Here is a 27,618-nt window from a genome sequence, read left to right on the forward strand (position 1 = left end):
TTATTATTTTGACAATCTTCCAGCTTTTTGCTAGTATTAATGTAATTTTGACGAGGATTTCTTCTTCGTTCTGTTGTTGGGTTCTTTAGCCTCTTGTAAAGTATATAGTTTTTAGAGTTTACATCATGGCTAAGATTTTATATGCTATGTAACAAAAGAAATGGATAAGCAAATAGAATTTAAACCCAAAAAAGATCCAATTTACTTGACAAAAACCATCCAAACTTCGAAATGAAAATACTTATAATTTTTTCATTTCATGTTATTAAAATTTAATTGGGTAAAGAAACAAATTAACATTATTTAATTGCATTATATTTTATGTTAACATCTAATGGCATGGTTGTGAGACTAAATTCTTAACACATGTGACTGTCTTAATAAATCCCATAATGTTAAATTTTTTACATGGAACCAGCAAATTGACCCAAATTCTACTGAGTTTATACCCTATTTGATCAAATAGAAAATTATTTAGAAGAGAAGTTTTAAAAACTCAAGCTCACCCTTTTACTAATCGAGTTGGGGTTGGCTTGACAACACATGTAACTTAAAGAGATATTAGTAGTATCTCCTATTAGAAAATGTAATCTCCATTTGTGAGTTAGTTTTTGAAAACAATGGAGGGAATGATAAAACTTGAAAGCTATAAAATACACTTGTAAGATGACTCTTATGCAATTCCCCTACGTTTCAGATGTTTGATATATGTGAACAATACTTAGATTTCCTCAGATAAATTATGAAAGCAATGACAACTATCAAACTCCACTCCTCCAACTCAAGTAATGACAACTATCAAACTCCACTCCTCCAACTTTCGATGTTCCTAAACTCTACCTAGTAATACTGGATATAAAGTGGCCAATTAATAGCTTCAACTAGAGAACGCAATTCAGAAATTAGAGGAGAGTGCGATATAAGTTCTGTAAAGCCAAACTAGAGATCACTTCATTGAATACAGTGAGCCAAACTAGGCTTCTCCAATTGTGTAAAGCCATAACATTACTCATTTCATTTCAGACAGGAAATCATGAAAGATAAGTTGCTAATTGTAAAATCATTTTAGAACTTACTCCTACAAATGTAACTTACTTTGATTAGCTGCGGATGGAATTTCAATCTGAATTGTGTTTAACCCAGCTGAAGATTAGTTAATAATAATGGGAATAATAGTAATTCATAAAACTTAATAACATAAAAACATTGTTCTATCATCTTCAGTTCATCACCATTTCACAATCACTCTCAACTGAGAAGGAAGAAACAATAAACTGATCACCTCATCCAAATACATCACATGGTTTAGATTTACATGTTGATATAAAAAGCACTCACTTTCTTTTCCTTTTCTCAACTGCAGAATTTCTCATTTCATTTTTCGGAATGGTAGACCCAGGGGGTATGCCATATGGCATTGGAGATGGAGCTCGAGTAGATGATGCTGTCACCGTGACATTTGTAGTTGGCGCCGGTGGCAGTGCAGGCAGGGGCATCTGGTTTGAAGTTGAGGTAGGAGCAGGAGGTGCGGGTGTGGCACTAGTTTCAGGAAGTGACCTCGGTAACAGGTGTTTTAGACGATTGTTCCTATAGTTCTTCCAGAAGTAGAATTGTTGTCTATGTGCCAGTTCCTAAAATACAGAGACGAAATAGCATTTGTACAATCATTAGAAACAAGTATGGTAAAGTAATTCACCAATATAATTGCTTTTACAGACTTGCAATCCGAATCATTTGGCTTGATTCATTGAAGTTTATAATAAACCAATTATACAGATTATCTATTGGTAAAAGAAGATAGGCACAAGTGCCCAACAGGTAAGACAGTTAAAACTATTCTTATCGATAACCCATCACCTGACAAATACAACAAAAGATTGTTAATTTATATGACTACAATGAAAATTTGCTAATCATTTTCGAACATCTAAATGGAATCTATCCCAAAAGGAATGCAACATGGTGTAACTTCTTAGGGGAGTAACCTCACATGAAATAGCAAGTGTGATTTTATAGCAGGGTAAAAATTATAAAGCTGCTATTCACCTTATTGTTGGGATGTGCCATTGCATTGCGGAAATTTGCATTCTGAAGAAGCTCAAGGAAATAGAGGGAATGAGGATACCTAACATTTAAAGAAAATGAGTAACTAGATCAGGAAAGTGCAAAATAAACAAGATGCACTAGAAGCAATTCAAATTCTTTGTCCTTTTTCCCTAATTGAAATAACACAGTGCCTGTAATAGAATACTATAACATAATCCCTCTCCTGGTTACAGTGGGATAATCGGAAGATAATGCTTACATAATAAATTTAATGTATTCAGGTCGCTGCCAATACTGAAGATACTTTAAGTATTCAATGAAACCTTCATCCTCAAAATATCGATTCTGAGCCAAATCTGTCACAAATAGTAACAATATAAGCATAAGATTAATGAAAATTATATAAGTAGCTCCCACACACAAACTTATTACAATGCATGCCATGTTTTGTTAATATAAAATAAATGAGATGAAGAGAAGAACTTGCAGAGTTAGAACATTGGAGCATAAGAAATTTTCTTCTAACAAGAGCAAGACACAACATTAAAGGAAAAGTAAAAAAAAAAAATGGAGCATGCTGCCAATACCCCCATCATAACTTTTAGGTGTACAAATAGAAGTCGAATGTCTAATGTATCCCAATTAACCAGTTGTGTAAAACAAAGCTCCTTGAATATGATAAAATATGCCAATTATTTTCAGCATCCTTTTTCCACAACCTATGTCACATTTCCAACTAAACAATACTCTTAACCTTTCAAACACACAATTCAACAAATATAGTCATGTAGCTATTACTTAATGAAGTTCAGACTCACAAAGCATATGAAGCATATAGTTAAAGTGAGAATCATACAGTGAATGTAGGTGGGATTGGCAAGGCATTGAATAAATTCCAATTCAAGCAAAAGCCGTTGCCGCCCATCATCTGGATCTTTGTATATATTCTTTGGCCTGAAGAAAACGTAACCATTATGCAGAGGTTAGCAGATACCACCAACATAATGATATTTGGCGGAAAAAAAAGGAAACTCTTTTGCTTACAATGATGGGGTAGTTTTGGTTGAACTCCCACTTTCATTTTGAGAGGCCATGAAACCCTCAACTACAACAACAAAAAAAGGCCACAAAGAAAGTTTCAAAAGGAATGCACAAAATATTCATAACAAAATGAAACTACTAATTCAGAAACAATCCAAACTCATAGAACCTTCATAATCACAGTAATGATTTGTAAAAGATTTAAAAAGACAACAGGATTAAAAAGGACAACGATAAAAAATTGAAAAAACATGGCACATAATAATAATAGAAAATGTGAAAATTAAAATTATAACGATTATTTAAATCACAATTATAAACCAATAGAACATCTTTACCTACGATAAACAACCATTGGTTTCTGAAACCTAACATCTAAAATACAATTGAAATCCAACCATAACAGAAAAATCAAAGAACCACTAAAACCCTTAATAGCCCATTTGAAAACAAAAGGGAAAAAACACATTGCAAATTGGATCAATTGTAACATATAGCAACAAGATTTTCTAATGAGTAAAATATTTGTCTTATTTACCTGATGTGAGAGGCAAAGGAAGAAGATGAAAGTGAAGAAATGGTGAGTGAGAGTCACGGTAGTTGATTAGTGAGGGCTGATGTGAGAAGAAAGAAGAGATTGAACCCACTTATGGATTCAGCCCAAAACAAACTTTTTTTCTGTTTCCAAAAAAAAAAGAGTCTAAATTAATATGAATAATATAGTACCTAAGTTTGAATCATTAAGGTGATAGTGTATAAATATTACATTCAATATTAAATAAGGATAAAGTTAATATATATTAAGTTATTAACATTTTTTTATTACTTATTAGGATAAGGAATTTAATTTTTAATTTTTTGGATCAAATTAAAAATTTATAAGGACACTATCCACTCTAATTAGTATTATAAAATCAAAATATAGTATTTAACAATTTATTGTGCTATCAAGTGCCAACACAAATCGTAATAAGTAATAAAAAGTGCCAATATTTTGGGTTTGTTATACTCCATGTCATAGTTTCCAAGTTGGTTTCATGGACTAGTTATTCTTTTTCATTATTACTTTTTCATGGACTCATATCTCTATTGTCTCAGTCTCATGCCACTTCGTGTAATTCCAATATTCTCACTTTATAATTTAAGTATTTCTTGTGATTTTGTTCACTTAATAATATAAGTAAGTTTATGATGCACATGCAATTAATTTAACACTACAACATAGTATCACACTCTTGTTGGAAAAGAATGACATTCATGTATTAACTATTGCTGAATATTGAATGAATGATATATCCAAATACAAATTTGTTCTATTGCATAAATATTAAACCCAAAAAATCTCACTCATACTCTTACCTTATTTTCTATTAGCATCAGAAAAAGTTGTTGGCAAAGTTCTAGATACTATTTAGTGCACATTTCTTTAAAATTTTCCAAAAAGTGATTCTCATAATATGATTTTGGCAAAGAAGATAGTTGTGAGAAGCTGATATTCAAATGTTGTATTTCAGGTTTCTCTAGATATTCTTTTGTCTCAATCAAATACACAGAAACAGAATCCAAAAAAATGACATTTATACTCCTGTTCAATCTATAATGAAATCTCAATCAGTTAATTATAAATAACACACCATCATTCAATCATCAACATGAATTCATTTATCAATCACAATGAACATAAAAACTAAACCTACCACTCAAGCAATGATTAAACAATGAAAAGCATATTCATTAGCACAAAATGTCAGAAACCTCTAACATATTGTCCAAAAGGGAAATGAAAAATACTAACCTTTAGAAAAAACAGGGGTTTGGCCACTAAGCTGTTCCAACACCTATAACATAAAAAACAAAAACAAATTGCTAAACAAAATGATCAAAAAACAAGAATGAAAACAAAAATTAAATAAAAAAATTTAAAAAAAAAAACTACCTTTGCTGCTCTTGTGAGACGATCTCCACTCTCACCAACAGAGATATTGAGTACAAGCTTCTGCACCTTGATTTCCCTCATAGGGTTCGACAATTTCTTCTCTGATGCCTATTCATTTCAACAACAAAAATTTGCAATTTTCATTTCATAAATCAGTAGAACCAATCATGTAACATAAATTGACAAAATCAAAAGAAAGTGTACCATTGCAATTGGAATCTAACTCGATCCAATTTCCACACTTTTCAGCGACAGAGTAGAATAGTGAAATAGCGTTTTTGATATATATGAGGCTAGGGTTTTGATGCGCTATTACTATAATACCCCTAACGAGAGTTGCTAATCTCAAATCATCTTGTCCGTCCACGGTTTTAAATCAGATTTTAACGGCTAAGATTACGCGTGATTTAAACGGCGCCGTTTAGTTGGTTTGAGAATTGTAAAAACTAGGCAACAAAATAAGAGACATAGTGACTTTTTCACTCTTCCACACTCCGCCGCCACACTCCTCCACCGCCGCCGCCGCTCACCGAACACTTCTGTGGTCTTGCTAACGTTTTGGTTTTTACGAATTTGACACTAGAAATGGAAGCGATGGTGAAAAAGTTGCAGGCAAAATTCAGAAAAGTCAGGGAAGAACTAAATGAATGGGAAACACTTCAGTCTCGCTTAATTTCACAATTCATGAATGCTTCTCATATTATTGATAGATTGCAGGTATAATTTTAACCCTTGAAATTTGTATTACATTGTTGTCGTTTTGAAATAACTTTGGAGGATTCTGATTTTGTTTTAAGCAGATGCTGCAAAGTTCCAAAAGTTATGGTGATCTAAATTGTATTAGTGGTTTAAGGGAAGCTGTTTTGGCAAAGCAGGTTCAATCTTTGAACAACATTTTTGTTTCCATGAAAAGAACCTTGTAAGTTTCTACTATTTTCCCAAACATATAACTAGTTCAGGTTTTATAATGTTTTTATGAGTAGATTAGTTTTTAAAATTAGGTTCTTCAAGTGAATTTTTCTGGAAGCAATTGTAAACTTGACATTACGGACTATTTCGAGCAAATGTGATTCGAACAATCGAACACAATTGTGGTCGTGATATGGTTTCAGCAAGTCTGGAAAATCTTAACATTTCGGCATGTAACAGTGACAGTCCCATATTTAAAACATGGATCCTAAATAGAAGCATAACAATTATATGTGCACAAATGATGCTGATTAGATCAATGCATAAGACTAGATGTTTTTTGTGATCTCATTGTATGCCAATGCATAACATATATATACTTCCTTATATATATATATATACTTCCTTTTAGTTTTTCACTTGTCAGGATTTTGTCCTAGTCTATTTGTTTTTAGTAAAAATCTAAAATGAAGTGTTTTGTGGTTCAGCTTTTACAGTCAAGCTAATGAGCCTTAATGATCCATAGGTGGTGATGATTTGTTTGTTTAAATGAAATTTCAGAGAAGAATTTCATTCTATTGTCTTATCTCTTGAGAAAGCTCATCGTGATGGTAGACAACTAGTAAAAGGAGGTTCTTCTCAGCCGAAGGTGAAACAACTTCAGCAGCAAGTTGGTGTCAAACCTACACTTACTGAATGTTTGGATGGCCTGTTGTTTCTACATGAGATACATCACTCTGAGTAAGGAATAATGCCTAGGACTTTTGCTTTTATTTTGTGCTTTTTGACCATCCAGAAATGTATTAGTATGAACGTAATTTTAACACGTCATATGATATTGTACAAGAGCTTGGAAGATTGGCAGAAAGTTGATTGAACTTGGTACCACTTGGATTAATGTTTCTTTTAATTTCCCATGCTGCTTGAATACATTGGCTCAACTTTAACTCCCTTTTAATAGAAAATCAATGCATAGATTTGTAATAGGCATACAGCATCTAAAGGCTTTCTCTTATCAAAAGAAGTAAAAAATCTCAAGGCTTCTACCCTCTAAGTCACTTCTTTTAATAAGAAACATACATCTAAAAGAAACAAATGAAACACCTCATCTTAGTGACATAAAGAGTTCTAGACTAGTGTCCCAACCTGTTGGTAGGCAGTAGCATAAAATGGCTGAGAAAACAAACATAGCAAAGGGTAGGAAGAGGTTTTTATCTGAAAAGAAAAAGAGTGATGCTCCATAGCATGACTCCGTACTTTTTCAGGGCCAAAAGCTGAAGCATATTATAACAACCGCAAATGGAGAACAGAAAATAAAGCTTGTGCTTTCAAACCAAAAGAAGAAAACAATGGTCATTGATATTGGAATAAAACTTGTGATTTGATAGCTTTGTGCAGAAGTGCCTTTTTCGTTGATTTTCTCTTCAGATAAAACCATATAAGTAGTAGGTTCTTTTGATTAATAGTTTTCATTTACTTATGTTGGAACAGGTATTTATTAAAGTCATCAGTGATTTCAGAACTATCAGGACTTGCCTTAAAGCCCAGGTATGAAGATGTCAATGCTATAGTCTTTACCATTCCAAAGTCATAATTTTGTATATGGAAACTTCCCCTTTATCCGCTTCTTTTCTTGGAAAACATTTATTTTTTGATAGAAAATGAAATTTCTGACGGGAAGCACAGTTAGGACAGGGGCAGGAGATCCTCCAGCACAAGAAAGTCTAAATACAAAAGGAGAACATGGAGAACTAAGAAAGCAATAAAGCTGCCCTGTCTCTCTGCATATCCCACTTAAACCAAAAGCATGACTACATTATCTGAGTTTAGGGACATAGAAAGGAGAAACACTCATAAAGATACAGCATTCCTTGCTAGCAATAAAGACCATAGGGTTGCAAAACCTAAAGGCTGCCATACAATTTTGGTCTACTTGTTTCTGTTCAAACCTGCATAGAGAATCATAAAAAACTGCTCTAGGCTAAAGGGACATACCAAGTGCTCTCCAAAAACTATTTCTTCTTCCAAAAGGAAAGTAGCCACCTTACAATAATAAGTGGCCTACCATCTTTGAGCTGGATCTGCTTATAACATACGCTTTAGGATAGTGAGGTTTTGAGTCCTAACCCCAACAAATTTGCACTTTCAGTCAGGTTTATCAAAGAAACTTTAAAGTTTAGAGTAGTGAATTAGGAACTGAAAATAAGATTTGCATGAGAACTCTCTCCGCAGGAATCCAAAGTCCAAATTATTCTATCAGAATGGGTTGAGCTTGAGAGACCGAACAGATATACTCAAGTAACCAAAAGGGGTTGTATACTTGTATTCCACTAGTTTCTTTATCATTCAGATGTTTATTGTTTACGGAAATGAAATTTCCAATTTAAAAAGTAACCCTAAAGTTACCTTTATCTCTACTTTTTTTAACTTTAATGCTGTGAAAACATCATATTTCCTGTATGGGTTTTATATTGACTTTGCATTAACTGCATTGCAATCCAGTTCCAGTGATCTTGGTGCACTTCAGCAACTCTTGGTTGATCAACCCAATCTCCCTTCTGAAGAAGGTATGGAAGAATTATCTGTAGACCAGAAATCATTTAATTGATGATTAGCAATATATTTATATATATAATGTTGAAATTTTGTATGTGCATCCACACCATTGTCTTTATGCTTTGAGTATCAGATATTGAAAGTCTTCATTTTATGGAGACGTAGCAAGTAGAAATATTCTCATGGAATGCCTCAGTTCAGCCTCCGCATGGGGCTTCCTGTAGGATCCATAGATCACTAATGCCAATTTCTTCAATTTGAAGTTCACATTTAATTATACTAAACGAATAGAATCTTCTGCTAAACATTGTCTATGTTTGAGAATTTTGGAATGCCTTCTACAGACATCACAAGGTGCAAATATCATTCAAATTTAATGAAACATTCTTGGAGTCGGTAAATTTTGAGATATTTTCACTTGGTGAACCATAATTGAACTACATGTGTAAAAGAGCTATGTTGTCTTTTATATTCTTTAATCTAGATATATCAAAATAAAACCCTTACACAAATGTTGTTTCTCACTATCTGACTTTTGGGTGCAGTTCAATTTGTATACGATATAATATTTGCTGAAGAACTGTGTTGATGATCCTCTATCATGGATTAACTTACTACATGAGAATGCTTGAGCATATGTGTATCAGTGGATCCTGAAGGCATGATTTTAGCAACACATGACCGATGAGATATGTCGGATAGTAACAGAACTTGGCAACATGCTTGGGCTCTCCCACCAGGAAAGGAAATGTTTCATGCTTGTGATATAAAGAAAGGGAAACTCTTTTCTCAACTGTGACTTTAAGCTTGCAACTAATTCTGCTAGTGATCTTAAGGCCATTTGACTAGTTCTTTTTTTTACATGACTTGCTGGATGATGCATTTTAATGCACATATTTTATATTTGGAGTATGATACTGTACATCTGTTGAATTTTGCCCTACTTCTCCATTTGAGTTATGGAAAAAATTGCCCCATTTTCGGTTTAATTTCAGTATCAAGAAAACTTTTTGTATCAAGAAAAACTCTTGCTAGACTCGTTAGTTTAGATTGTTTTTACACCTAAAAAGGAGTATTTTTTACTTATAAAAAGTGCTTCTAATATTTTCTTAACTTTTAGAGGTTGAATTTTTCATTTTCTCACAAAATTGTTTGGCCAAAATCTATTTTGGAAAATCACTTTTCCATGTCTAAATAATTATTTTCAAGGTCATCTTGAGTTGGTAAATTGAGCAAGGTTGATCTAATTCTTATACTTTGAGTTTGGAAAGTAAAACCAAACGAAAATGATATTTAAAGAAAATGGCTAATAGTTTTATGATTTTTTTAGGATCTTATACATTTAATAATTTTTTATTCCTTCTTTTTTAGGATCTCAGTCATAGGTATAAATGAAAGATCAAGATCATTAACAATTCATAGTGAAATATTTGTTGTATTTGACAGACTATATACAAATAATAAGTCCATTAGTGGCTTTGAATCTTCACTTCCTTCATGATTGATTGCTTTGGACTCTTCCCTTCAATTACCACTTATTCAAGTTTGACGCTTTTGGTATTTACACTTACTTGTAGTATTTCATTTTCCATCATCATTCACTCATAAAAACAATGCAAATAATCATGGATAATGCATTAGTAGTGTATAAATCTTTAATTTGTCAATGCATTAGTAGTGTATAAATCTTTACTTTGTCAATGCATAGATATTACACTCCTTACTAAGAAAGAGAAAAAAAATATGTAGTGACAATATAAGAGTTTTTTACACTATCATTATATCATCCACATTCATTCTCAATCATTATTGATTCTTATATAATAAAAAAGGAATGCAAATGAGGAATGGTAAATGATACAATTAACAAAGTATAAATTTTTATATTATCTTGTGAATAGATTTAGGCTCTTACTAAAATTGTCAAATAATTACATTACACAAACATTACAAAAACTTTGGTGTAGCGGAAGCAATCATTGTGCAGCGTTGACCACAAGCAATCAAATAAATGCATAGAATAAATAGAAGAGAAGAAACAAGAGAATTTGTTAACGGGGTTCGACCAATTGTGCCTATGTCTCCGAGAGCGCTGAGCGGCTACCAAAATATTATTAGAGAATAAGGATTACAAACTCTAACACACCCATAGGCCCATCTGCCCATGTGGTGTTTCTATTTGGTGCTTGTATCTTGTGCAAATTATAACAAGGGACTTGAGTCCAATATATAACATTGGTTACTATTCTCTATTCAATACTAGACAATGTGAGACTAATACAATAACATATTTCAAGCATTCCCAACAATCTTCACCTTGATTGAAATAGACGAATATCTCGCTCCTTTAGGAACTCTACCCAAGAATCTCCACCTTAGCGAATATCCAGCTCCACCTTGCTCAATGTCTAATTCTCTTTAACAACTCCTCCACATAAGAGTTTGCTCCCCTTTAGTATAAACCTTCTGAGTATCCTTGACGATATTACCAAGAACCTAACTCTCCAAATTTGTAATGCAACTTCCCGTACCGCTATCAAATGGAACACGCCGCCTAGCCACCTATTGCTAGAAAGTCTTTCGATATATTGGAACTTCTACACAAAAGTTCACCAACAATCGTCATCTTCAATACTCAGTCAAACTGAACCTTGGAGCTTCCTTGTAAAGCTTCAACTGCTACCACCATTGTCTACTCCAACAATCCTATTTCAAAAGAACTATCATACTCCACCGTAAGGAGTATTCCTACAGCACACACCTTACGTCAATGCTAACTAATGTATGTGTCACATCCTTGCATCCAAGCCAATGCCCATGTAACACCCCTGCATCTCTACCAATGCTCATGTTACAACTTGCATCAAAGTCAATGCCCATGTTACACCCTGCATCAAAGTCAATCAGTGCCTTTGTTCTTTTGTGAATCTGCTAACAATTAATATCCTTCACTATGATGTCTCATACACGCCATTAGGATATTCCACTTCTCATCTCAAATGAGAACATTCCTTCAACATCTGGAGAGATATTGTCAGCATCTGTCTCTGGGTCAAACTCAACACATGAGTCCTTATCTCCACCTTGATCCTAACCCAATACATGAACTTATGGGTTCTGGATCAACACATACACTCAACTAAGGTTTAGTCTAATTCAATACCGATTAATTTCTAAAATTAATCGTTGTTAAAATAAATAATTAATAAAACATACATAGAAAATTCACGGTGTTACACATACCCTATTTGACCGAGTAGAAAATTATTTAGAAGAGAAGTTTTAAAAACTCAAGCTCGCCCTTTTACTAATCGAGTTGGGGTTGGCTTGACAACACATGTAACTTTTAAAGAGATATTAGTAGTATCACCTATTAGAAAATGTAATACAATGTAGGGAATGAAAACAATGTAGGGAATGAGAAAACTTAAGAGCTATAAAATACACTTGTAAGATGACTCTTATGCAATTCCCGTCGTTTTAGATATTTGATATATGCGAACAATACTACTTTTGATGTTCCTAAACTCTACCTAGCAATACTCTGGATATAAAGTGGCCAATCAATAACTTCAACTAGAGAACGCAATTCAAAAACTATAGGAGAGTGTAATATAAGTTCTGTAAAGCCAAACTAGAGATCACTTCATTGAATACATTGAGCCAAACTAGGTTTCTCCAATTGTGTAAAGTCATAACATTACTCTTTTCATTTCAGACAGGAAATCACCAAAGATAAGATGCTAATTGAAAAATCACTTTAGAACTTACTCATACAAATATAACTTATTTTGATTAGCTGTAGATGGAATTTCAATCTGAATTGTGTTTAACCCAACTGAAGAATAGTTAATAATAATGACAATATTAGTAAAACATAAAACTTAATAGCTTAAAAACATTGTTTTATCATCCTCAGTTCATCACCATTTCACAATCACTCTCAACTGAGAAGGAAGAAACAGTAAATTGATCACCTCATCCAAATACATCACATGTTTTTTTTATAATAGATTTACATGTTGATATAAAAAGCACTCACTTTCTTTTCCTTTTCTCAACTGCAGAATTCCTCATTTCATTTTTCGGAATGGTAGACCCAGGGGGTATGCCATATGTCATTAGAGATGGAGCTGGAGTAGATGATGCTGTCACCGTGACATTTATAGTTGGAGCTGGTGGCAGTGTAGGTAGAGGCATCTGGTTTGAAGTTGAGGTAGGAGCAGGAGGTGCGGGTGTGGCACTAGTTTCAGGAATCAACCTCAGTAACAGGTGTTTTAGACGATTGTTCCTATAGTTCTTCCAGAAGTAGAATTGTTGTCTATGGCCAGTTCCTAAAATACATAGTCGAAATGGCATTTTTACAATCATTAGAAACAAGCATGGTAAAGTAATTCACCAATATAATTGCTTTTACAGACATGCAAACCAAATCATTTGGCTTGATTCATTGGAGTTTATAATAAACCAATTATGCAGATTATCTATTGGTAAAAGAAGATAGGCACAAGTGCCCAACATGTAAGACAATTAAACCTATTCTTATTGATAACACCTATCACTTGACAAATACAACAAAAGATTGTTAATTCATATGACTACAATGAAAATTTGCTAATCATTTTCAAACATCTCAATGGAATCTATCCCAAAAGGAATGCAGCATGGTGTAACTTCTCAGGGGAGTAACCTCACATGAAATAGCAAGTGTGATTTTATAGCAGGGTAAAAATTATAAAGTTTCTATTCACCTTATTGTTGGGATGTGCCATAGCATTGCGGAAATTTGCATTATGAAGAAGCTCAAGGAAATAGAGGGAATGAGGATACCTAACATTAAAAGAAAATGAGTAACTGGATCAGGAAAGTGCAAAATAAACAAGATGCACTAAAAGCAATTAAAATTCTTTGTCGTGAACTGATTGTTTAATTTCATATATCCCCGGCATAAACTATTTTTTTTCAATCCTTTTTCCCTTATCGAAATAACCCAGTGCATGTAATAGAATACTATAACATAATCCCTCTCCTGGTTACAGTGGGACAATCGGAAGATAATGCTTACATAATAAATTTAATGTATTCAGGGCGCTGCCAATACTGAAGATACTTTAAGTATCCAATGAAACCTTCATCCTCAAAATATCGATTCTAAGCCAAATCTGTTCGAAATAGTAACGATATAAGCATAAGATTAATGAAAATTATATAAGTAGCTCACACACACAAACTTATTACAATGCATGCCATATTCTGTTAATATAAAATAAATGAGATGAAGAGAAGAACTTGCAGAGTTAGAACATTGGAGCATAGGAAATTTTCTTCAAACAAGAGCAGGACATAACATTAAAGGAAAAGGAAGAAAAAAAATGGAGCATGTTGTCAATTCCCCCATCATAAATATTAGGTGTATAAATAGAAGTCGAATGTCTAATGTATCCCAATTAACCAGTTGTGTAAAACAAAGCTCCTTGAATATGAAAAAAATATGCCAATTAGTTCCAACATCCTTTTTCCACAACCTATGCCACATTTCCAACTAAACAATACTCTTAACCTTTCAAATACACAATTCAACATATATAGTCATGTAGCTATTACTTAATGAAGTTCAGACTCACAAAGCATATGAAGCATATAGTTAAAGTGAGAATCATACAGTGGATGTAGATGGGATTGGCAAGGCATTGAATAAATTCCAATTCAAGCAAAAGTCGTTGCCGCCCATCATCTGGATCATTGTATATATTCCTTGGCCTGAAGAAAACGTAACCATTATGCAGAGGTTAGCAGATACCACCAACATTATGATATTTGGCGAGGAGATGCGGGATAAAAAGGAAACTATTTTTCTTACAAAGATGGGGTAGTTTTGGTTGAACTCCCACTTTCATTTTGAGAGGCCATGAAACCCTCAACTACAACAACAAAAAAAGGCCACAAAGAAAGTTTCAAAAGGAATGCACAAAGTATTCATAACAAAATGAAACTAATAAATCAGAAACAATCCAAACTCATAGAACCTTCATAATCACAGTAATGATTTGTAAAATTTTTAAAAAGACAACCGGATTAAACAGGAAAATGATAAAAAAAATTGAAAAAACATGGCACAAAATAATAATAGAAAATGTGAAAATTAAAACTATAACGATTATTTAAATCACAATTATAAACCAATAAAACATCTTGACCAACGATAAACAACCATTGGTTTATGAAACCTAGCATCTAAAATACAATTGAAATCCCACTTTCATTTTGAGAGGCCATGAAACCCTCAACTACAACAACAAAAAAAGGCCACAAAGAAAGTTTCTAAAGCAATGCACAATGTATTCATAACAAAATGAAACTACTAAATCAGAAACAATCCAAACTCATAGAACCTTCATAATCACAGTAATGATTTGTAAAAAATTTAAAAAGACAACCGGATTAAACAGGAAAATGATAAAAAAATTTGAAAAAACATGGCACAAAATAATAATAGAAAATGTGAAAATTAAAACTATAACGATTATTTAAATCACAATTATAAACCAATAAAACATCTTTACCGACGATAAACAACCATTGGTTTCTGAAACCTAGCATCTAAAATACAATTGAAATCCAACCATAACAGAAAAATCAAAGAACCACTAAAAGACTTAATACCCCATTTGAAAACAAAAGGAAAAAACACATTGCAAATTGGATCAATTATAACATATAGCAACAAGATTTTCTAATGAGTCAAATATTTGTCTTATTTACCTTATGTGAGAGGCAAATTAAGAAGATGAAAGTGAAGAAATGGTGAGTGAGAGTCATGGTAGTTGATTAGTGAGTGCTGATGTGAGAAGAAAGAAGAGATTGAACTCACTCTCATCTTCGCTTAAATGAACTTACAAAAAAAAAGAGAGATTCTTTCTCTCTCTAGAAACAGAACAATGATAAAATGAACAACGCATTGAAAGTTTTTACCCAAAATGATCACATTTGAAGAAAAAGAAAAAAAGTTTCTCAAACCTTCAACAAAAACAAAACTAATTAACTTTTTCTACCTCTTTCTCACCTCAACAGCAAAAAACCGCATCCTCTTGAAGCGTTTCACTGAGTTGAACGCAAAACCCTAGCCGCACCAAAAAAATTGGAAAAAAAGAAAAACAAATTAGTAACTCAAATAATCGAATCGAAAAAATTAAAATAGGGTATAACCTTTCTTTATGAAACAACAATGCAGAACCATAACAACAGAAAGTGAAGAAATAAAAAATTGACAGTACCGATTAAAAGGTTTTGTGTTTTTTTGTGAATCTGAAGAGAGGGTTTTAAGATGAAAACGGAATAAGTGTGAGTGAGAGAGAGTGAGAAATGAAAGTGATTTTGGATTTTAATTTTGCATGAAATGGATTTTCTGGTTAGAACAAAAAATTAGAAATGGAAAATTTTGTTGAGCTGACACAACTTTTGGGGATTGAGATTTTTGGTGTTGGGTTTTTTGGATTAAATGACAGAACTGTCCTCGTTGACTCGTCTTTTATTGGTTTTGGGTGGTCGTTGCATCATGTGCATAATTGGGATTTTCATTTGGTAAAACCAAATAATAGAATAAATTTATGAATATAAATATTATTATAAGTAATAATATTTATACAATATGATTAAAAAAATTATACACAATCAGTATATAATCCGTTATTCATTTTTTATTACTTTTATGTAAGAGTTAATAGTAATTAAAATTAAACAATAGATAATATAATAATAATATAAAAATTTGTTATAATGTGAGTGTATACATTTTTTTCTCAAATATTTTTATTTATAAAATATAAAAAATTATTCTCTAAGTAATTATATTACAAATAAAATTCAGTTCAAAGTTTAAATCTTTATTACGCTTTTTATAATATTATTTTTTTCATTTATATACTAGTTTTGATTAGAATGATATAGTTTTACTGTTTTTGACCAATTTATTTTAGTATTGACTCATGTAATTGCATATCTAATATAATTATTATATCATATTCATAAGAGGGCTAATTCACTAATTTTCCAATTTCACCGGCCATTGCCACACAGTTTAATAAGTTTGTGTGAGAGATCATTGAAATTGGTGTATTCCAATGTTTGCATTATTTTATCAACAAAATGTTTGCATTATTTTATCAACAAAATGTTTGCATTGTGGACCATGCCTAACCCATTTAACTTCTTTAAGAACATTTGTGAATTGAGTTTTCAAGGAGAATAAAAAGAAAAGTGTAAAATTTATATATTAATAGTATAAAGATTTATATATAGTCTATGCATAATCCATTATTTATAGTATTACTTTTATTTAAATGTCAATAATAACTAGAAATGAATTACGGATGATGTAGTAACATTGTAAAAATCTCGTACACTGTTAGTATATACATTTTTTCTCTAAAAAGAAATTGAATTCATTTAAAATATCTCATACATATATTTCACGACTCTAAAATATATTTTTTTCTTCCTTGAAATTGGTGCATTCAAATGTTTACATTCATTTACCAACTAAATGTTTGCATTCATTTACCAACTAAATGTTTGCATTGTGGACCTTGCCTAACCCATTTAATTTCTTTAACAATATTTATGAATTAAATTTTGGAAGAGAAAAATTGAACATTCTAAATTTATATCACAAATATATTTCATAATTCTGAAATATTTTTTGTCTCTTCTTTTTCCATCAAGACACACTCACAAAGGAACTTTCTCTAATAAGTTTATTAATACATTATCTTTAAAAAATAAAAATAAATAGGTATTCATTACTAAAACAAATATTTCATACTTGAGTTTTTTACATGTATTACAATAAAAATATTATTATGTATTAACACTAATATAACTAAAAGTTATGTCGATTAAAATTTTGAAAAATATAACGTGTAAATTTATTATCAGTGGTAATGATATATTTACCTTTAAAGAAAGAATATGAATACAATATAAGATGAAGTTATAAATTCTTAGTGAGGGTAAAAGAGGACAAACAAAAATTGCATTGTCTAACTACTAATTTCCTTTAACACAGTATTTAGAATGGTAAGTATATAATAGATATAGATATATATCGTCTACCTCTTTTTTGGTACATAGATATATCATCTTTTTTTGTACTATCAAATTTCACCTTTTGGATAAGGAATTAATTATTTGTTAGGTGTGTAACCATTTGGATATCTTTAAGATTTAGCAAAGATTTATATCATTGACCAACAACTTGTTGGTATATATATATATATATATTTAATAAGAATATATACTTGCATCTATTATCTCAGATTAAATATATAATTCTCATTAATAATAAATTATATATTTTACTTTTTAAAATTTTAGTCTATATCCATATTAACATATAAGGAAAAGTTCCGAGCAAAAAAAAATCATTTATACTATTTATTTTAATACTTAGAAAAATAAAATGGACATATGGATGATTGAATTGGCCCAATATACATATATTTTACTTTTATCACTACTTATTAGTGTGTCAGTTGATATTTTTTATTTACCGTCCCACATTCTTATTTCATAGTATTTAATATTTAATTTTATATATTTTATTTTAGAGAATTAAATCATATTTTAATATTTTACCATCTTTATATAATACAAATTCTTATAAAAATTAGCTTTCGAGAAGAATAATGTTGTAATCTTTAATTTAATTATGTTATGATACTTCTTTAGAAGACTGATCTTTTTTATCTAAAAAATTGAATGAAATATGAACTTATGATAATCTTTAGAGGGTAACCAATATATAGAGAGTAAAATAATTAATTTTTGAGTATTTCAAAGAACAAATTATAATCTACATTTAAAAAATAACCTAAAGTAATGTTACACAACTTATTTAGCCATTTATCACTATTTTTTGCATTCATTAATTGGGACACTATTTACAACTTATACCTTGCCAATTGAATATATGATGGTCCAATAAAATTATCTTACAAAGAGATAATTGAAGGTTGAATCTAATATTTAATTGTAATTAAATGAATTCAATTATCTCAATGTCATATAAGTATATTTTGTCTTTTATATAATAGTAAGGATAAAGTTGAGATATAGAAAATATGAATGTTTAATTACTTAAATAATATTTATTTATGTTTTGCCTTATATAGTAGTATAGACCAATGAAATTACTAACAAGATATTGATCTAGTGATGTAAGACTCTACTAAATCCACGAATGACCAAAATGTTCATGCGAAAAACATTTGTTGAAATGACAACCACACACATCGAAATGAATTAGTTCCTTATCTAGAAGAGTGAAGAGATATCCTTGATAATACAAAAAAAAAAACGACCAATGAAATTATCTTCCAAAAACATATACTTTAGAAAAAAATGTATATTGTCTTTCAATGAAATTTAATAGATTATAAAAAAGCACGAGACAATTTATTACATGAAATTGAAACTACAATAGGTTTTGAAGCTTGATTCAAACATTCAATTGAAATTAAATGAAATTAATTATCTCGATTTTCTTTATGTATATTTTGTCTTTATATAATGGTAACGGCAAAGTTTAAATATATAAATTATGTATGGTTAATTACTTAAATATGTTTTGTCTTACTTCATATATATATACTATTCATGTATCTCTCAGACAGATTTTTATATATTTTAAAATAAAATTAAATATTTTTATTAATGATAGTAAATTTTATATCTTTTATATTTTATTTCTAATTTTTTGTCTGTGTAACTTGTATTAATGAAAGAACTAATTTATAATATTAAATTTATTAGACACATTCAACAACAAAATGTATAAGTTTTATTTATTTCATATTTGTCAACTATTCTATATTTATTTGTATATAAATTTTATTTATTTTAATATTAACTTAAAGAATTGTGAGTTCACAAGCATCTAAAAAATGCAATATTAATTTTTTTATTAAAACGTAGTATATATGATATATTTTAATTTAAAAGCTTCTAGTTTTAAGTATAAAGTTTGTTTGATTTTCCCTATCTCCCCACCTTTTAATTAATTATATTTTATTTTTATTATTATAGTTGGAGTGGTTGGTGAAGATACAAATTATGAAAAAAAAATGAAATTATTACCTTTTAATTAATTATATTTTATTTTTATTATTATAGTAGGAGTGGTTGGTGAAGATACAAATTATGAATAAATGAAATTATCATTGGGTAATTCTTATGCACAAATTAGTCTAGATTAAATAAACTAACTTTATTCTATTTTAGATAACTATATAAATATATGATTTCATATTATATAAATGACTCACTTGACAACCTTTATTACCTACAATTCTATACTACTTGATAGGGAAAATGCAAAATAATCACCCCATCATGGTGTAATTCGTGATTTTCTATTCTGCCCTTATTATACTCTTATTTCTACAAAAAAAAACCATAGAACATTATCTTCTTATTTTATCCTCATTTTCTTCTTTATTTTGAAAGTGTATTTAAAAAAGTTGAACATTACATCAATCGAATAAATTCAACTGCAAATTACAAATATTTAACAGGAAATACTATATTTGTCATTTATAACGTACAAACTACACGTTACAAACGATAGGAAATCAAGTTGACAGACACATCAATGACTATGAACATGCTAGTTATGATAAAATGAAAATAATTAACATAAAACATTAGATCTTATTTAAATGGTTAAGATTAAAAAAAGTAATTATGTGATAAATAATTAACATTTATTCATAATATTCATGTATGATTGTAAGATCCAGATGTTAGGTATCAGTGGTCTAGGAACACCTAGAAGGGGGAGGGGGTTGAATAGGTGTGGCGGTGGTTAAAAATTACCACTTTTTAACAACAACTGGAAAAACTGTCTAGTTAATCGATTAACGGAAGGGTTTAATCGATTAACACAGTTACAGAACATATTGATTAAACAAGCAATTTGCACAACAAATAAGATACACTTTAAACAGATATATTCCAGATATTATTGCATACAAGTGTTAACTATACAACATTAAACATATATCCAAATTATCAAGTATATATTCAGTGTATCAATGCAAGAAACAGAAAACAAGATAAAGAAAGAAATAACAATGCAAAAGGATTTTTATCCTGGTTCGTTTGCGGTCCACTGCAAACTACATCCAGGCCTCCCCTTCTGGATCAAGAAGATTTTCTTTCTTCACAATATTGAATTAAGATACAGTTACCAATTCAATTTACAAGCACAAGGGATGCTCCCTTCTTGAAATCTAGGATCTCTAAAACCTGGTTTGACTTCTACCCTTTCGCCACTTGAGAAAACCTTTCTCGCGAACAAGCCCCAGCCAAGAATCTTATCCTCAAATCAAGACCTCCCTGCCTTGGTGAAGAACTTCAATCTCTATGGTGATTTCACACCAAGAGACAAATCCAGACTACCCAACACACGTTAAAATCAAGGTATTCTAAGCACATAAAGCCTAAAATAATACAATGTAAAGACTAACGATTAACCCTTATCCTAATCGGTTAAGCCATCAATATACAAGTGAGTTAATCAGTTTTTCAGTATACAACAAGTTTCTTTCAATCAGAATCTAATGCATGATCATGTGAGCAATATCAAATGAATATTAAATTATGCAGAAACATAAAGCATGTTACAGAAAAACAGCATAATCTCTCTTCTCACACATGCAACTCTCATGCAAAATAACAGTGAAAATACGAATGCAAATCCCTCTAATACAGCCCTAAACAGATAGAATGAATGCTGATGAGCTCTCAGTGAAGCCTCATATTTATAGCATAATGAATAAGTAGTTAAAGACGTTGCAAAAACAGTTAAACAGTTATAACAGCTAAAACAGATTTCAGTTATAACATAAAACAGACACGTTAATCGGTTAAGACTACCCTTTAATCGAATAACGGATTTACAGAATGACATCCAAATCAGTTGAAACAGAAAACACACATTTAGCATAAAATCAGTTACGTTAGTCGATTAAGCTTACCAGTTAATCGATTAACTGGAGCATTTATGCATATGTTTCACAAGGCAAACTTCTCATATGTTATGTGCAATATGTATACATGTTTTACCATTTATATTATGCCTAATATGCACAAATAACATGTATAATATATGCATGAACATACGATTAACTAGATGATGTATCTTATGAATATGGTAGTTCAATTATGATAGCTTAAGAGACTAACATCTAGGTTCACCTAACCTATACTCACTTACTATGGCACACATCCCAGACTAATTAGGTTATAGACTCAATTTACTTCCTATTCTAGATATGACCAAATGAGAATAAGACATGTTGATTGCTGAGCCATCTTCAAGCGTTGTTAGAACCTCGTTTTCATCAAAACATAGGCTAAGATAGGCTAGTGCTATTCTTGACACTTTGCACTTTCACCAGATTTATTGTTCTCATAATTTATATATGAGAAATATTGTCACTTGAGTCACTTTCCAATATTGTTTTTTATTGTAGTTCAAATAATTTTTTTAATGCTTATTCCCTTAGCCATGTAAGATTGATCAAATTGGTAAGTTGAATTCAAATTTCATTGTGGAAATGAGAATTTTTAGTATTTTTATTGCAGGTCTTATCTTTCTTTTTTGGGTACAAGTATGTCTTATCTTTATTAAGCCTCATATGCACCACTGGCTTAGACTTTTATCTATAAAATATGTTTATTCCTTTATGAAAAATATTGAATATAAATATTATAGAGCCAATACATAATCATAAAATTTAATTATTGCTTATAATATTTTTCTTAAAATGAATAAAATTAAATAGAAAAAATGGAGGTTAAAGTGCATGAATCTAAACTATTTAATATGATCAATAGTTGATATTATGCCTCACTTAATGAATCTATATCAACATTTCGTATAGATTCATTTATATACTATATATAAGGTTAAAATATGGTTTAACTGTATACTATATATAAAACCAAAACTTGATGTAATTATCACGATGATATAATTTTACTTTTCTAGTAACTAGTATCAAAATATTAATTGCAAGTTGAAATTGTATCTCTTCCCTTAAAATGAACATTCTAATAAGAAAAAATTATAATTTAAAGTATATCCAATAAAAATTTATAATATCATATACACTAAATACAAAAAAAAATGTTTTAATTATGCAAATAAAAATAAATATTTAGTTAAGTAAAATAAAAATAGAAGTAAGCCGACACAATAGTAGTTTATAAAATTCAAAGAAAATTGAGAGGATCTTTCCTTTTGTAATTACAACAATTAATTAATGAAATCGTTGGAATTATTGTAATTAGATTAATTAGAAATATTTGTCATCTAAATTAAATAATTAAATGGAAAAGATAAGTAATTATGTTTTGATTAGTGCTTGAGAGTGGCATGTGACACACCAAACACAGAAGGATTATAGAAAATGATTAAAGTTTAAAAATGGAGAGTGAGATTTAACACATTACGATTATTGATCTAGAATACTCTTACCCCTTATGCATAATATCATTGTGCTTGATTTATTTATTTTAATATTATATTTTAAAGATAACATTGTATTATTATTAGGATTAATTTGGACATACTATCACTAATATTTGTTATGAGATGTTGGTCTAATAATACAATAGACCCTCCATATATATTACTAGGTCAAAAGTTTGATTCTTAATAACAACATTTATTGGAAGGACAATTACTTAAACTAAAATAGATAAATTAATTTCTTATCTATAACGTAGGTGAATACAATGGGTCATAAAAAAATCTATCACTAATTCACCTGTTTTATTCTCTATAACTTTTAAGATCATGTCATAGTTTTCTCTAGGATGTTTGGGCCAACTCTTATGCAAATCTATCGGCCTAAACTGGTCAACCAGACTTTGAGACCTTGTTATTTTGACAATCTTCTAGCCTTTTGCTAGTGTTAATGTAATTTTGACCAGGATTTCTTCTTCGTTCTGTTGTTGGGTTTTTTAGTCCCTTGTAAAGTATATAGTTTTTAGAGTTTACATCATGGCTAAGATTCTCTATGCTATCTTGTGTAACAAAAGGAATGGATAAGCAAATAGAATTTAAACCCAGAAAAGATCCAATTTACTTGACGAAAAACCATCTAAACTTCGAAATAAAAATACTCATAATTTTTTTCATTTCATGTTATTAAAATTTAATTGGGTAATGAAACAAATTTACATTATTTAATTGCATTATATTTTATGTTAACATTTAACCACATGGTTGTGAGACTAAATTCTTAACACAGATGATTGTCATAATAAATCACATAATATTAAATTTTTTACGTGGAACTAGCGGATTGACCCAAATTCTACTGAGTTCATACCCTATTTGATCTAGTAGAAAATTATTTAGAAGAGAAGTTTTAAAAACTCAAGCTCGCCCTTTTACTAATCGAGTTGGGGTTGGCTTGACAACACATGTAACTTTTAAAGAGATATTAGTAGTATCACCTATTAGAAAATGTAATCTCCATTTGTGAGTTGGTTTTTGAAAACAATGTAGGGAATGAGAAAACTTAAGAGCTATAAAATACACTTGTAAGATGACTCTTATGCAATTCCCGTCGTTTTAGATATTTGATATATGCGAACAATACTACTTTTGATGTTCCTAAACTCTACCTAGCAATACTCTGGATATAAAGTGGCCAATCAATAGCCTCAACTAGAGAACGGAATTCAGAAACTAGAGGAGAGTGCAATATAAGTTCTGTAAAGCCAAACTAGAGATCACTTCATTGAATACATTGAGCCAAACTAGGTTTCTCCAATTGTGTAAAGCCATAACATTACTCCTTTCATTTCAGACAGGAAATCACCAAAGATAAGTTGCTAATTGTAAAATCATTTTAGAACTTACTCATACAAATATAACTTATTTTGATTAGTTGTAGATGAAATTTCAATCTGAATTGTGTTTAACCCAGCTGAAGATTAGTTAATAATAATGGCAATAATAGTAATTCATAAAACTTAATAGCATGAAAACATTGTTCTATCATCCTCAGTTCATCACCATTTCACAATCACTCTCAACTGAGAAAGTAGAAACAATAAACTGATCACCTCATCCAAATACATCACATGGTTTTTTTATAATAGATTTACAGGTTGATATAAAAAGCAGTCACTTTCTTTTCCTTTTCTCAACTGCAGAATTCCTCATTTCATTTTTTGGAATGGTAGACCCAGGGGCTATACCATATGGCATTGGAGAAGGAGCTCGAGTAGATGATGTTGTCATCGTGACATTTGTAGTTGGCGCTGGTGGCAGTGCAGGCAGGGGCATCTGGTTTGAAGTTGAGGTAGGAGCAGGAGGTGCGGGTGTGGCACTAGTTTCAGGAATGACCTCGGCAACAGGTGTTTTAGACGATTGTTCCTATAGTTCTTCCAAAAGTAGAATTGTTGTCTTTGTGCCAGTTCCTAAAATACAAAGAGGAAATGGCATTTGTACAATCATTAGAAACAAGTGTGGTAAAGTAATTCACCAATACAATTGCTTTTACAGACATGCAATCCAAATAATTTGACTTGATTCATTGAAGTTTATAATAAACCAATTATGTAGATTATCTACTGGTAAAAGAAGATAGGCACAAGTGCCGAACATGTAAGACAATTAAACCTATTCTTATCGATAACACCTATCACCTGACAAATACAACAAAAGATTGTTAGTTCATATGACTACAATGAAAATCTGCTAATCATTTTCGAACATCTAAATGGAATCTATCCCAAAAGGAATGCAGCATGGTGTAACTTCTCAGGGGAGTAACCTAACATGAAATAGCAAGTGTGATTTTATAGCAGGGTAAAAATTATAAAGCTGCTATTCACCTTATTATTGGGATGTGCCATTGCATTGCAGAAATTTGCATTCTGAAGAAGCTCAAGGAAATAGAGGGAATGAGGATACCTAACATTCAAAGAAAATGAGTAAATGGATCAGGAAAGTGAAAAATAAACAAGATGCACTAGAAGCAATTGAAATTCTTTGTCGTGAACAGATTGTTGAATTTCATATATCCTTGGCATAAACTAATTTTTCCAATCCCTTTTCCCTTATTATAAATAACCCAGTGTCTGTAATAGAATACTATAACATAATCCCTCTCTTGGTTACAATGGGACAATCGGAAGAAAATGCTTACATAATAAATTTAATGTATTCAGGGCGCTGCCAATACTGAAGATACTTTAAGTATTCAATGAAACCTTCATCCTCAAAATATCGATTCTGAGCCAAATCTGTTCAAAATAGTAATGATATAAGGATAAGATTAATGAAAATTATATAAGTAGCTCACACACACAAACTTATTACAGTGCATGCCATATTCTGTTAATATAAAATAAATGAGATGAAGAGAAGAACTTGCAGAGTTAGAACATTGGAGCATAAGAAATTTTCTTCAAACAAGAGCAGGACACAACATGAAAGAAAAAGGAAAAAAAAAAGAAAAATGGATCATGCTGCTAATTCCCCCATCATAACTTTTAGGTGTATAAATAGAACTCGAATGTGTAATGTATCCCAATTTACCAGTTGTGTTAAACAAAGCTCCTTGAATATGAAAAAAATATGCCAATTAGTTCCAAATCCTTTTTCCACAACCTATGCCACATTTCCAACTAAACAACACTCTTAACCTTTCAAATACACAATTCAACAAATATAGTCATGTAGCTATTACTTAATGAAGTTCAGACTCACAAAGCATATGAAGCATATAGTTATAGTGAGAATCATACAGTGGATGTAGGTGGGATTGGCAAGGCATTGAATAAATTCCAATTCAAGCAAAAGCCGTTGCCGCTCATCATCTGGATCTTTGTATATATTCTTTGGCCTGAATAAAACGTAACCATTATGCAGAGGTTAGAAGATACCACCAACATTATGATATTTGGCGAGGAGATTCGGGATAAAAAGGAAACTCTTTTTCTTACAATGATGGGGTAGTTTTGGTTGAACTCCCACTTTCGTTTTAAGAGGCCATGAAACCCTCAACTACAACAACAAAAAAAGGCCACAAAGAAAGTTTCTAAGGGAATGCACAAAATATTTATAACAAAATGAAACTACTAAATCAGAAACAATCCAAACTCATAGAACCTTCATAATCATAGTAATGATTTGTAAAAAAATTTAAAAAGCCAAAAGGATTAAACAGGAAAATGATAAAAAGTCTAAAAAACATGGCACAAAATAATAATAGAAAATGTGAAAATTAAAATAATAACGATTATTTAAATCACAATTATAAAACCAATAAAACATCTTTACCCACGATAAACAACCATTGGTTTCTGAAACCTAATAGAGACCACCAATATAATGATATTTGGCGAGGAGATGCGGCAGAAAAAAAAGGAAACTCTTTTGCTTACAATCATGGGGTAGTTTTGGTTGAACTCCATCTTTCATTTTGAGAGGCCATGAAACCCTCAATTACAACAACAAAAATGGGCCACAAAGAAAGTTTCAAAAGGAATGCACAAAATATTCATAACAAAATGAAGCTCCTAAATCAGAAACAATCCAAACTCATAGAACCTTCATAATTACAGTAATGATTTGTAAAAAATTGAAAAAGACAATAGGATTAAACATAAAAATGATAAAAAATTGAAAAAACATGGCACAAAATAATAATAGAAAATGTGAAAATTAAAATTATAACGATTATTTAAATCACAATTATAAACCAATAGAACATCTTTACCTACGATAAATAACCACTGGTTTCTGAAACCTAACACCTAAAATACAATTGAAATCCAACCATAACAGAAAAATCAAAGAACCACTAAAACCCTTAATAGCCCATTTGAAAACAAAAGGGAAAAAACACATTGCAAATTGGATCAATTGTAACATATAGCAACAAGATTTTCGAATTAGTAAAATATTTGTCTTATTTACCTAATGTGAGAGGCAAAGGAAGAAAATGAAAGTGAAGAAATGGTGAGTGAGAGTCACGGTAGTTGATCAGTGAGTGCTGATGTGAGAAGAAAGAAGAGATTGAATAGGTCATAACTCATAACATGAC

At 30.6% G+C, this 27,618-nt stretch overlaps 3 protein-coding genes and 2 pseudogenes across 5 annotated transcripts in view; 1 reads left to right on the top strand and 4 right to left on the bottom strand.

The window, feature by feature from the left end:
- Positions 1 to 15,890, bottom strand: part of LOC109325224 (DNA-directed RNA polymerase V subunit 1-like) — a 44,151-nt gene extending 28,261 nt beyond the window's left edge. For both annotated transcript variants that reach the window (XM_019557434.1, XM_019557431.1), the window contains exon 1: positions 15,763 to 15,890. The gene's annotated coding sequence lies outside the window, so the exon portion shown is untranslated. The remainder of the gene's footprint in view (positions 1 to 15,762) is intronic.
- Positions 1,171 to 27,618, bottom strand: LOC109325227 (mediator of RNA polymerase II transcription subunit 31-like). 2 transcript variants are annotated; one of them, XM_019557436.1, is made up of 8 exons: positions 5,228 to 5,328; positions 5,024 to 5,131; positions 4,883 to 4,925; positions 3,091 to 3,151; positions 2,903 to 3,000; positions 2,306 to 2,402; positions 2,047 to 2,125; positions 1,171 to 1,631 (listed from the first exon to the last, which is right to left on the bottom strand). In XM_019557436.1, the coding sequence occupies exons 1-8, from the start codon at positions 5,228 to 5,230 to the stop codon at positions 1,335 to 1,337; spliced, it is 786 nt and encodes a 261-aa protein (XP_019412981.1). In that variant the 5' UTR covers positions 5,231 to 5,328; the 3' UTR covers positions 1,171 to 1,334. The 2 variants fall into 2 exon arrangements, with proteins under 2 accessions (XP_019412981.1, XP_019412982.1); XM_019557437.1 differs by lacking the exons at positions 3,091 to 3,151; positions 4,883 to 4,925; positions 5,024 to 5,131; positions 5,228 to 5,328 and adding exons at positions 14,349 to 14,411; positions 27,536 to 27,618.
- On the top strand, positions 5,512 to 9,511 carry LOC109325229 (uncharacterized protein At5g43822-like). Its single transcript, XM_019557438.1, has 6 exons — positions 5,512 to 5,740; positions 5,824 to 5,942; positions 6,494 to 6,673; positions 7,424 to 7,480; positions 8,435 to 8,499; positions 9,034 to 9,511. The coding sequence occupies exons 1-6, from the start codon at positions 5,609 to 5,611 to the stop codon at positions 9,075 to 9,077; spliced, it is 597 nt and encodes a 198-aa protein (XP_019412983.1). The 5' UTR covers positions 5,512 to 5,608; the 3' UTR covers positions 9,078 to 9,511.
- On the bottom strand, positions 12,444 to 14,267 carry LOC109363477 (annotated as a pseudogene).
- Positions 24,508 to 26,565, bottom strand: LOC109325228 (annotated as a pseudogene).

This window comes from Lupinus angustifolius, chromosome LG13 (genome assembly GCF_001865875.1).
Source record: "Lupinus angustifolius cultivar Tanjil chromosome LG13, LupAngTanjil_v1.0, whole genome shotgun sequence".
Classification (NCBI taxonomy): Eukaryota; Viridiplantae; Streptophyta; class Magnoliopsida; order Fabales; family Fabaceae; genus Lupinus; species Lupinus angustifolius.

Bases quoted from the DNA above. Each gene is read 5' to 3' on its own strand.
- LOC109325227 (XM_019557436.1), bottom strand. The intron at 4,926-5,023 runs GTAGTTTTTTTT...TTTATGTTATAG, and splicing joins GTCTCACAAGAGCAGCAAAG to GTGTTGGAACAGCTTAGTGG. The intron at 3,001-3,090 runs GTAAGCAAAAGA...CGTTTTCTTCAG, and splicing joins ACCAAAACTACCCCATCATT to GCCAAAGAATATATACAAAG.
- LOC109325229 (XM_019557438.1), top strand. From the start codon at position 5,609: ATGGAAGCGATGGTGAAAAAGTTGCAGGCAAAATTCAGAAAAGTCAGG. The intron at 5,943-6,493 runs GTAAGTTTCTAC...ATGAAATTTCAG, and splicing joins GTTTCCATGAAAAGAACCTT to AGAAGAATTTCATTCTATTG. The intron at 8,500-9,033 runs GTATGGAAGAAT...TTTTGGGTGCAG, and splicing joins CAATCTCCCTTCTGAAGAAG to TTCAATTTGTATACGATATA.